Source organism: Apostichopus japonicus, chromosome 10 (assembly GCF_037975245.1).
Source record: "Apostichopus japonicus isolate 1M-3 chromosome 10, ASM3797524v1, whole genome shotgun sequence".
Lineage (NCBI taxonomy): Eukaryota > Metazoa > Echinodermata > Holothuroidea > Aspidochirotida > Stichopodidae > Apostichopus > Apostichopus japonicus.
Window position 1 is genome coordinate 7,788,939 of NC_092570.1, and position 11,908 is coordinate 7,800,846.

At 38.9% G+C, this 11,908-nt stretch overlaps 1 protein-coding gene across 1 annotated transcript in view; it reads left to right on the forward strand.

The window, feature by feature from the left end:
• LOC139975038 (glypican-6-like) overlaps positions 1-11,908 on the forward strand; it is a 93,017-nt gene that overhangs the window by 75,902 nt on the left and 5,207 nt on the right. Inside the window, exons 6-7 of the mRNA XM_071982647.1 lie at positions 10,033-10,316; positions 10,938-11,113. Coding sequence (XP_071838748.1) covers positions 10,033-10,316; positions 10,938-11,113 — 460 coding nt within the window. The remainder of the gene's footprint in view (positions 1-10,032; positions 10,317-10,937; positions 11,114-11,908) is intronic.

Genomic DNA, 11,908 nt, shown 5'->3' on the forward strand with positions numbered 1-11,908 from the left:
TTGTTTTTTTTTCAATTGCTAAATGGGTGTGATTTGTGAAAAGGGACACAGGAGAAGCCGCCATTAACCTAGATATTCAGTAGGAATTAGATGAAAAACAAGGATTGTAATGTCAGTGTTAAAGAAAATGCAGATTTATATGAAAAGAAAAAACTGTGATATTGTACTAATTAATAGCAAAATATAATTTGGTCTAGTCACAGATTTGGGGATTTGAGAAAGAGTGAGGGAGGGAGGACTAGGGAAGTAAAAGGTTTGGATCAGAGGTTTGTGGTTTTTTTTTTCTTTTCACAAAAGAATGATGACATATCTCTTCCCCCTCCCCATCCCAATCCCCCCCCCCCAGTATCCTACTAAGTTATGTGGACGTTTCAATCGGAACCACAGTTTTTGCGGCACCTATCCATCAAACATTTGTTGCTGTGATTCACAAGTTTGCACAGTTAAAAAGCTAATTGCCCCTCTATGTACCTTGGTCATAAATTTCACTCCTGTTGCATTAGTCGTGAAGATAAATTATCCGGTCCTCGCTCTCTTGTTTACACCTTACTGACAGTTGGAATGATCAGACCAGTTGGGGTTGTTGTACACAAGCCCAAAACTTAATACAGTAGGTCTACAAGAAATGGCTTGGGATGGAAGTACATGTTAAACTAGTAATGTAAAGTTCTCCTGGCCAACCCCACCTCCCTTCCCTTCCCCTCCCTTACTTTCCCTCTCCTCCACCCAGAAAGAAAGGGGAGAAATGCTGCTTTGGATATTATGGTAGGAATGAGTGATACATTATTGATTATATTGATTATCTGTGGTGGAAAATTTAGTCAAGGATTCAGATAGGATTAGGTTTCAGATAGGATTAGGAACAAATGTTTCTTGATGTACATGTATGAAGTGTTCAATGGAAGTCAGAAATCGAAAGGGGGGTTGATGTCATGTGAGGACTTTATTGTTGTCTAGAGTAGATCTCAATTCTGTTTGCCATTATTTTCCAGAAAGTTAGAAACCATGGAATATAATAGAGCAATTGAAAGTAAGATTAAACACAGTCCTACAGAGACCAAAGTTTCTTGGATAAATATATATACAAAACTGTGGCCAAAACTTTTCAAAAGTGTCACATGACACAAAACTTGCCTAATAGTTAAAGCAGGTTTTAGAATATTGTTAGGTCTGTGTTGTGAAATCATGTAAAAAAAAATAAAAAATCATAAGAATGACATTAGAAATGAAACAAGCGTGCAGACCTTAGAAGCCGTCGTTTTGGGAAGTAAGTTTAATTTTCCAGGCTACCCTGAGCATGTGATATAACGGTAAATGTTAGCATGTTATTTAGCTTTGCTAGAATTCTTTGCATAACTCTACTTTGCATGTGTTCCTCTTGGTTGTTTGTTCAAGTCTCTATAATGTTTATCAAGTGTAGGTACTCTGAGGGGGGGGCAGGGGGGGGCAGGATCTTCGCGGAGGTAAATATGAAGATGATGTGAATCATGGATACTCTGATATGAAACGTGACAAACATTGACGTCATACCGTGTGCTGTTAGCAGTGTTATCTCTCACTGTGTTGATTTTGAACTATATAGATAGAGAGTGCCAGAAATCTACAACATCTTTTTACACTTACATGGTAGCTTCTCACCAGTCCTTCTTTCTCTCCTTCCCTTCCACACCCCCCCCCCGCCCTGCCTCCCAAACCACTAACCCCTATTTCCCTGTCCCTCCTGTTCATAGGAGGGTCAGAAATTGTATCATGTGTATAAAGGGTATTTGGACTTTATTTCTTGTTATTTGTTAACCAGATATCATCAGTATTTCCTCCTAATATGATAAAACAAAATATATATCAAGCTAGTCATTGAACCTATTAACCGGGTATGGTCAGTATTTCCTCCTAATAAAAAAATAAATAAATAAAAAATAAATATATATATATATATATATGTATAAAGTTGAAAACGTAATGAGTTGGAAAATATATAAATATATATAAATATATATATATATAAATATATGGGCGATTCCATGGTAACTCGCATTACACTTTTTGCTGTTTTTTTATAATCCAAGTGCTGTGGCTTTAATATGGGTTAGTGTAGCTCCTCAAGTTTCTGTGGTGTTATACCCAACATTCATAGCTACAATATGAAATTATCAAGAATTATAATTCTGTTCGCCTTAATGTTTGGTGCCCTTCCAAATATCGGTACTCGCATTACGGAAAAAGGACAACTGAAAAATTGACACCGGTACAAAATGGCACCGTGCTCAAACAAAGAATGATTTCTTCAATTGCATACATGTGCAAGATATCTACCCTACTGATGTTTATATATCAGCAATAGAAAATATGAAACAACTTCGGATGTGGTATAGAGGGGGGAAAAGTCTGGTAACTGGCATTACGGTAACTCGCATTACACCTTTTCCAGTCATCGATTTTGCTCTTTATACATATATACTTTGAAAGAGATATGCTCAAAAGCCATTTTTGAAACACTTGGAAACTCTTAGAAACTGTAAAACTCTTTCCAAAACTTTTAACAACATTTTAACAACAATTTGCAAAACATCCTGACAATTATATCAATAATAATCGAAGCTGATCGAACCAGAAATTCAACTGAAGAATTGTTGACTAACAAGATTGCAATGTACACTATTGAATTATCAATCCATATTTCCAATCAAGCTAATCCAAAATTGTTGACTAACAAGATTGCAATGTACTCTCTTGAAGTTTCAATCCAAATTTCCAATCAAGCTAATCCAAGCAAACTGGTAGCTCTCCTCTTCCATTTTAATGTCTCGAAACATCTACTGAAAGTTAAACAGGTTCACAGCTTATAGTGAATTACAAGAAAAGTTCTTTGGCATGTTAATTGGTCCTTTGAATATTTGTATTTAGGTTTCTTAGGAAAAGCATGAAACTAATAAAACAATCCTTGTCTATCAGTATAATAACATTATCAACAATAACACAATAGATGTTTCATCAAGTGGTATGAGGGCATGGTGGTAGGCTATTCTAGATAACCTTAAATGGATGGTGTTTTGTATCAAATTAGAATTTTGATGCAAACTTGAATTGGCCACGACTATTACAGTAGCAATCAAAGGCGTTCCCAACTTCTTTATCATCTGGCTTCGTCGATAGAAAGTTTTGTCATCCCTGGGGTGCGGACATTTCCAGTTATCGATCGTTCCCGTGAAATCTGGTGGCCTGCCTTATTTTGTGTAATTTGGGGATTTGAAATGCTTTGGAGTAAAGGTTGATTTTCACATTGTAGTGATAAGACAGTCATATTGGGGAAAGGGGTTTGCACATCATGATATTTGGGGAACACACATTTGAATTGGTAAACCACACCAATCTATTCCAACTGACCAAGCCTCCGCAATCTGCCCCCACCCCCCCAGCGGCCCCAATCCTCGCCTATGCAAACTCCCCATCCGCCCCATCCCCTCTGCCCACCCCACTAATTCTGAGGTGCCCACACCCTTGGCAGCATCAGTTCTCATATCAAGACTAATTTCCATCAAGATGTTAGGCACATTATAATGGTCATGATTTACAATATTTGCCCGTCCTTGAACATACTAGATTACTATGTGATAGGCTACAGACTAATATAGCCTAAGCTCTCACAATTTGTCCTAAATATTGTACTAAGCAATTAATATCCCATGAAAATGCTAATGTTAAAATGGAGAAAGAATATGCTAACGTTACTCATTTGATAATGTCACAGTTGAATGCAACTTGGAAGGTCCGTGATTCCACAAAGGTCAGGTGATAAAATCAGCAATGTCTGTTGAAACTGTCCTAATTAGGGTCACATGTGATGTAATGGAGGTTGCAGTGCATTCTGGGTAAAGGAAGTACCTTCTGTGCACACCTTATATAAGTATATCGTGCGCTGTATTGTTTGTTGATCAGTATTACTGCAAGTGAGATTGTAATAATCTATGGTAACTTGCATTACAGCGGTAACTCGCATTACTGGTAACTCGCATTACAGTTTTCAATGGCTCTTTACATCTATATACTAGGTACATTTCTAATTCTTTCAACTATTTTATACTCTTTACTTTGACTAGAAGCATAATATGAAATGGCAGGAAATTATCTGCCCCAGTGAGAAAAAAAAGTTAAAAACTTGGTCTCTCGGTAACTCGCATTACGCTCTCAAATCTGCTCTGTGTCGTTACAGCCATATATGCCTACAAACCAAAAATGTGTGGGGGAATGGTGATTTATATTTTAATATATCACTAATGGCACTACCAATACATATATAACAAATTTATTTAGGGTGCTTTCAAATATGGAAATCTGAGACTTTGAAATATCCATACTATTTCCTCAAATATTCACTCAAAAATCAACATTAGTCAGGTATTCACATTTTTTGGTAGAAGAACATGGTATAGTTGGAAAAAAAAGTACATAACCCAGACCCTAAATGTGTTTATAGTATATTAGAAGCCAAAAATGGCTGCAGAATTGATTTTGAAAATTTGGGGTCATGTCCATGTTTTCACGGAATCGCCCATATATATAAATATATATATGTATATAAATATATATATATATATAAATATATATATATATATATATATATATATATATATATATATCAAGCAAGTCACTGTACTTATTAACCAGGTATTGTCAGTATTTTGTAGTAATATTATAGAATAAAGATAGTCCCTGTCTTCAGTTGTCTACTAATTGCACTGTTCTGCACCTTCCAGACTTGAAAAATTGTTTCTGAGTGAGGTCTGGGGGAAATGTTAGGGAGTGAGAACCTCCCAAAAGCTCAGTTTAATTAGCTTGCTGAAGTTGTTTAATAATGACCTATAAAGGGATATGACTGATGACCTTTGACCTGATGTGTCCTTTGAAGGTAACAACATCTTCTGTTGTTTATTGAAATCCTTTTTGTCAATGAGAAACAGAATTCTTTTGTTATTTTTCTTGATCAAACCAGAAGCTTAGTTCGACAATTCCCCTTGGCCTAGTCTTCTCTCCTATGACTCGAATGGCCTGACGATAATAGCAAACAATAATAATTAACTCACAATGAAAAGTTGATCAACTTTTCCCTGAAATAAATCATTTGGACTCTAATCTCCCATTGACCATTAATCTTTTGAAATCTATAAATCCTTTTGTGTGCTTTAAAGTGTTCTGACAATTTAAATCCTCAAGTGGATAAAAAGGAAACTTGTTGAACAATGCTCTTGTCATTAGTAAGTTGTATGAACTGAAACCACAACCACTCTCCTCATTGGGTAACATCAGTGTACAGAGTTAATTCAAAGACCATCCCCCCCATCTCCACCTGTAGAGAAACAAGAATACACCAGGATTAAATAATCAGGCTAATCTTCATAGGTTTTGCAAATGAAAATTAAGAGTACTTTAATTTACTCACAAAAGCGTCAGTACTGGATTACTTAAAGAGTTAATAACTGAGACCATCAAAATGGCCACACCCACAGAAAACCCACATGGACTCCACATAGAACCCACAGAAAACCCACATAGAACCCAAAGAAAACCCACATAGAACCCACTAAGAGGTAGAGAGGTATGTATTTTTTGTTATGTGATGTGAGAATATTGACTGGCTGGGACTGAATAATGCCACAACCCTAAAAATATACACTGATTAACATGACCGCACCAACATAGAACCCACTTAAGACCCACTTAGGGACAGAAAGGTACGTATTCGGCAGTATATATAAAGAATACTGGCTGGCTCTTTATGAATGATTCCCCAACGCTAAAAATATGACTGATTCTTACTGTTCTGGTCCCGGAGGAGTTGTTTCCTGTATTAGATTATTAAATATAAGGGTCATTAAGTATTACATATAAGTTGAGAGAACTTCCCTCTTTTTGTGGGGCTGTGGTTGTATCAGAAAAAAAGTACATCATGTGAAAAAATGAGTGGGAGAATAATATCCTAGATGTATGATTCATCTCAATGAATGTTACATCCTATAACTGTAAATGGAACAATTACATTTCCATCTCTGCCAAGTTTGTGTTGTCAACGTTTCATATGTTTGTAGACAAGTTATGTAAGAAAGTCAGTCCTAGCAAAAACCAACAACAATTTTATAAAGGTGGAGGAGGGTGGGGTTGGGGTGAAGGAAAGTAACAAAATTGAAGAAAAAACAAAACAAAGTGTTATTTGCTGAGCATGGCAAGCTATTGTTAAGCCACATTGAGGATGGAAGTAGTTGTTACGGTATCGGTTCCTGTCTCTAGCATACATTTACAGCTTTGACGGTGAGTCAATGTTTTTGCATGTTGAGAATGTTATGGGGAAAAACATTGTCAGGCAATGGAAAGTTTTAAAGTGAAAGATCATTGCATGGCATGTTGCTTTACGAGCAAGGTAAAGTAGTCTCAACAACCAAGTCCTGCCAAATCTGCTAAAATAAAATTTTTATAATTAATACTACACTGTGTGATCAGAGGAGATAGCATTGCTAAATGTTACTCATAAAAAATGTCTGTTTTAGGCATATATGTTGTATAAACATCTGGGGAGGGAAGGTGGGAGAAAACAGATGTTCTCCCAAGTGGACGCAAATCTGGTTTGGAATTATCATGACAAGGTATGATTTGTCAATGCACATAATGCCCACCAGATAAGGTCTCCACAGACAAAGTGGTTCCAGACCCAAGGAACATTCTGTTTCCTCCAATAGTTTAGTTTCTTTTGTACATTTAGGATACTGTCTCTTAATCCCTGCGAATGAATAGAATTGTGTCACATGACTCAAATTCCCTTTGGAAGAAAAAATTTTCTGTTTGGAAGGAGAAAATGTGAGAAAGAAGAAGAAGAAGTAGAAGAAGAAGAAGAAAAAAAAAATGGTCGGTGAGATCGCGGTCCTTATGGGGAAAGCTTTTCTTTGCTCCCGACTTTGTTCCGGGATTAGGGGCAGAGTGTTTTGCCAGGAGATATTTTCTGTTCAAACAATGCCCTTTTGACAGACAAAAGAGGTTGTGAAAAGTTTTATCCCTTTCTTTGGTAGACACAATGAAAGGTAGAGGCTGGTAATGGGTCTCTTTGATCGATCAATTGAAGGATAGGTGAATGCCAGACACTCGCTCTGACTAGGTTAAAGTGTCATGAAACCACCTCAGTGCACTGTACCAAACTTTGCATACACACCCTCCCCCCCCCCCCCCTTGTGTGAAAGATGACATAGGAACCTTCTCTTTTGGGTTTTAACCAGTGCATTTTGTTTTGTCTTCTCCATTCCTTTAAATTCTCTGAGCTCAAGGGGTGGGGTGGGGGGAAGGAAAAAAAATAGAAGGGCAAGCCAGAAGATTAGGCTGTTTTTTCCTGGTGTTGATTGGCAGCTTTGGCCACGGACATGTCGGCATGCGTAGATCAACAAAAATGAGACTAAAACGTGAGACAGGTTCCGAGTATTTCTGCAGGAATTCAGTCGGAGATGCGACTTCTCTCCCAGGTGGGAAAAAATGTGTTTGAAGGCTATCCATATCTCTGGACTGCTCCACAGTTTGAAAAAAAGATATTTTTATGAAAATGATGAGCATCTTTGCGATCATTTTCTCACTGTATGTGACTGCAAATGGTTTGGGGATTGTTTAATATACTGCTGAAACTTATTTCCCATGTATTGCTTAGAGGTAATTATGAAGGATGCAATCAGTTGTGGGATTTTTTTTTTTAATTCTGTGCCAAAGGCAAAAGGAATCTTCACAGTCAAGATGTTGTGTGTATGGGTGTGTGTGTGTGTGTTTGTGTACAGTATGTGACACCTCTTGTGAACAGTGGATAGTCATTAGAGGTCAACAGAGGTCCAAGTTTGACAACCTTGTATTAAACACAAAAATTCAAAGAATGCAGTTTTTTTATAACTTCATAATTGTTACATGCAGAGTAGCAAATGTAGAAAGCCTAGTGCAATGGTGGAGGTCAAAGATCATGTGAGGTCCACAGAGGTTAAAATACCTAAACTTTGGTAATCATGATTATTTTGAAAGCAAGAAGATTGGATGAATGTCATGCTTGATATGTAGATCCCACATGAGTAGAAATATCTTTTACTGCCAACAAAAGTCGTAACTTGAGACTGTTGTGTGCATTAAAACCCTAAAATGTTCTCAAATCGAGTGTGGCAAATTATCACAACTAGCATGTTAGTTTTCTGCTTAACTTCTTTTTTCTTTTCTTATGATTTTTTCCAAATTGGGAGGTGAGGGAGGGGTACTTCTCTCATTATTGAAGGGGGATGGGGGGTGGTCAGGATGGAAGGTGGAGGTCGTTACAATGACAGAGAGTCGTCAGCGATTGCACATCACAAATGAAAAAGCCGACCACGACCCTTTTTATAGACTACAACAACAACTTTGGTCTGCCACGGAATTACCTGTTTTGCGATTAATTATGTATGCCAAAAAAATATATATAAAGACCTTTATTATATAAAAAACCTACTAAGTACTTTCTTCTTGAGGGTTTGAACATTCCAAATTATACTCAGACGACCAAAAGAGATACGCACGAAATACGTCCGCCCATTTTTTTTGTAAGTAATAACGTCTTGCTCTTATAGTTATTGCTATAGATGCATTTCTGGGTTGTTGCTTTCATTATGAAGATTACTTTTCCCACCTTTTACATACATATCCCTGGGAGCTGCTTTATTTTACTTACAAGACAGACTGCCAGTGCCCTGCCATTTATTGTGACCTAAGGGTAACTACTTCCCAAAAAAACTGCCGTCTGAGACTGTTTTTTGATTAAATTTACCGAGGGGGGGGGGGGGGGTAAAGACAAATTCTGGCAGAATATATTTTCCCCAGCATCTTTTCTTTATGCTGTTGTTTAAGAGTGCATTTGACCTTGATGGCCTAATTAAGCACATGACGAAACAAACAGCTGTGTAAAATCAATGTTCACCATTTTTGTTGCCTTGGGTGCCTACCACCGTCACATAGGCTAACCCTCAGGAGCCTTCAAGTATTTGACAGTTTTGAACATGAAATCACCTTTTTTCAGGTTTACTTAGTAAGCCAGACAAAACATGCTGGTTAGGACTAACGGTAAGATTAAAGTCAACAGCCTGGAACATTCCACTGGTTTTTTTCCGTTTTGAAATTCTTCTCATAATTAGGATGTTGTATCTTCTTCGGAGGTTCACAGAGACAAGTGATAGACTCTTGTAGCTTTATTGGTATTCCAGAGGTGGATTCTGCAAGTTTACTTTTACATTGTATTTGAGAAGCTTAGGCTGTGCAGGGTAGAAACTAATAATTCACAGAAGACATAAAAACTTTGATACTGATAACCGATCTTTGAAAAGAAAGGTCAACACAGTACTGCTTCCCCCAAATGTACGAAACTGATCACTCCTATTCAAACTTGGACAGCAGTTCTTGGAGAAGTGCCGCCACTCTCCAAGCTTTTTTGACCCACATTTAGATGCAATGATGATGTAAATACCTGTCAATTTTTAATTGAAACAGTTTAGATGTTTGAAGATGCCAACATTTTGAAAACAACTAAAAAGTCAGTCTCGTTGGCCCTTGACAAGAGCGTCTTATCCTTGCCAATTTCGTGTCTCCCCCACCATCCCCCCCATCCCCCTGCACAAGGTGTTGAGTGTCCGCCGGCACTTTGCGTATCTACGGTAGGGTTGTCGTCACTCATCTACGTCCCTCCGTCCTTCCAATGTTCTTCCAACGCCACTAGCCTTTGGCTGAGTGGCGGTAGGTTTAAAGTTTTTGTCTTTGTCTTGTGTAATGCCACAATTTGTTCATAATATGGTAATGACCTGTAAAACAAATTCTTTCTTCAAGGTCACTCTGAAGAGTAAAAGTGGGTGCATGAAAACAAAAGGCCCACCATTGACACCCGTGTAGATGCAGATGGTAATATCGTAGTGTCGTGGAGATGGTTAATGACGTCGTGTCAATACATATTCGAATATTTCGATCATAATTGCAATGAAAATTTTCTCACGATCCGTTCACCAGGTTATGGAAGGCTGCGGACCCCTTCCTTCCAAGAGGTCGAAAAGATCGGACCGGTCGAGGTCCCGAACGCCGATCAAGAAGACCAGCAACCAGAGGACGTACGCTGCCGTGACGGCGGAGTCTCTGAGCGTGGACTTTAGAAGACTCTTGAAAGACGTCAAGAAGAAACTGAAGGAATGGGAACGGATCTGGTCCGGCTTATCCTATCAAGTCTGTAACGATCCAAACGTGGCCGCACCGACGGTAGAGGAAGAGAACTGTTGGAACGGTGAAACCGTCGGCAGGTAAGTCGGAGAAGGAGGAGTAAACAGCGCTATAATTGACACAGTTTTCCTTCGGTCACCCGTTACTCTGCACATCGAAGGTTCTCCTTGGATAAGACCTATGAATGGCTGATCGTTATAGAATACCAAACCATCACAGCACCAAAAATAAACTCCAAAAAAAAAACTCGAATGCACCCCTGGATTAAACCTCCCTCACATTAATGGCTTATTTGCCTCTGTGGCCAAAAGGGCTCTATACCATACATCACCCCCCCCCCCCCCAAAAAAAAGAAGCATACTAGTAAAGATACTTTGTCAGGGAATTTTCCTCAGCCATTTTAGTTTGGTTACATTGTTCGTATCGGCCCGACTAAACCGTAAGACTGTCGGCTGCAGAACCACCCCTCTCGTCCAAATCGATCATTCAGCATCGCAGCCACTGCATAGTTCACATTTTGTGCTACAATCAAGACTCCCTCCCCCCTCCTCCCCCCCCCCCATTGCGATACATAGCTAGCTATTATATATCTGCATCCTGGCTATTCGTTGCCAACAATAGGTTTATTGGTTTTGATTGCTGCCATAAACTGCATCAATTGTGCACACCACCTCATCTCTTCTTGTTTTGTTTTTTTCTAGTTATACCCACGAGCAGGTCGGACAGGGCATCTCAGATCAACAGACGAACCCCGAAGTCATCGTAGATCTCACCAAACCTAACTTCATGGTGCGCAAACAGATCACCAAGCTGCGGACCATCACGCAACAACTCAAGAATGCAGTCGAAGGCAAGGACGCCGACTGGATCGACACCGGTAAGTCCAAAGAGAAATTACTTCTTTCTTTTTTTATGCCGAATGTTCCAACTAGATGATGGGAGTCTAAGATAGCCAAAGCTGGACAGAAAGCAAAAAGCTGCCCTTTAGTGGTTATGAGTATCGGTATCGCATTAAATGTACCATTACCTTCATCATTATACAGATGGTGTGGCAGAGTTGTATGGTGGTCATTTTGGGTGAGATTAAATCCTGACCACACAGAACAAATATGTATACTAGTAATGTCATGTATACGAGAAGAAAGTAAATGTGGGCTGTGCCCTGGAGGTGGGGGGGAGGGCAGTTTTAAAACTGTTCCAGTCATGTAGTTCAGGTAGATAAGAAAGTGCATAAATGTAGAGTTTGAGATACGTTAGCATTGTGGCTCATAAATCCCTAAACCAGTTCTGGGGATTATGTTAGTGACACAAGCAATCGAATGTTAGTATTAATAGGGCAGAATGTGTCTATTGGAAAGGATTTTTTCACCCGTGGTGCTCTACATATGCAATTTACTGGGTGTTGGCAGATGATGGTATTAATAGGGCAGAATGTGTCTATTGGAGGGGATGTTTTCATCGGTGGTGTTACTGGGTGTTGGCTGATGGTAGTATCAGTGTGCTTGGTGGTTGTGTCGCTAGACCAGAATGTGTGGGACGTATCCATGAGTGGTGTTGCTGTGGAAGAGTGTGCTTTGTGGTGGTGTCACTAGACCAGGATGTATCCATCAGAGGGTGTAAAACTGGTAGCAGTGATTGTGTTGGTGTCGTAGTAGTAGTAGTAGTAGGGGAA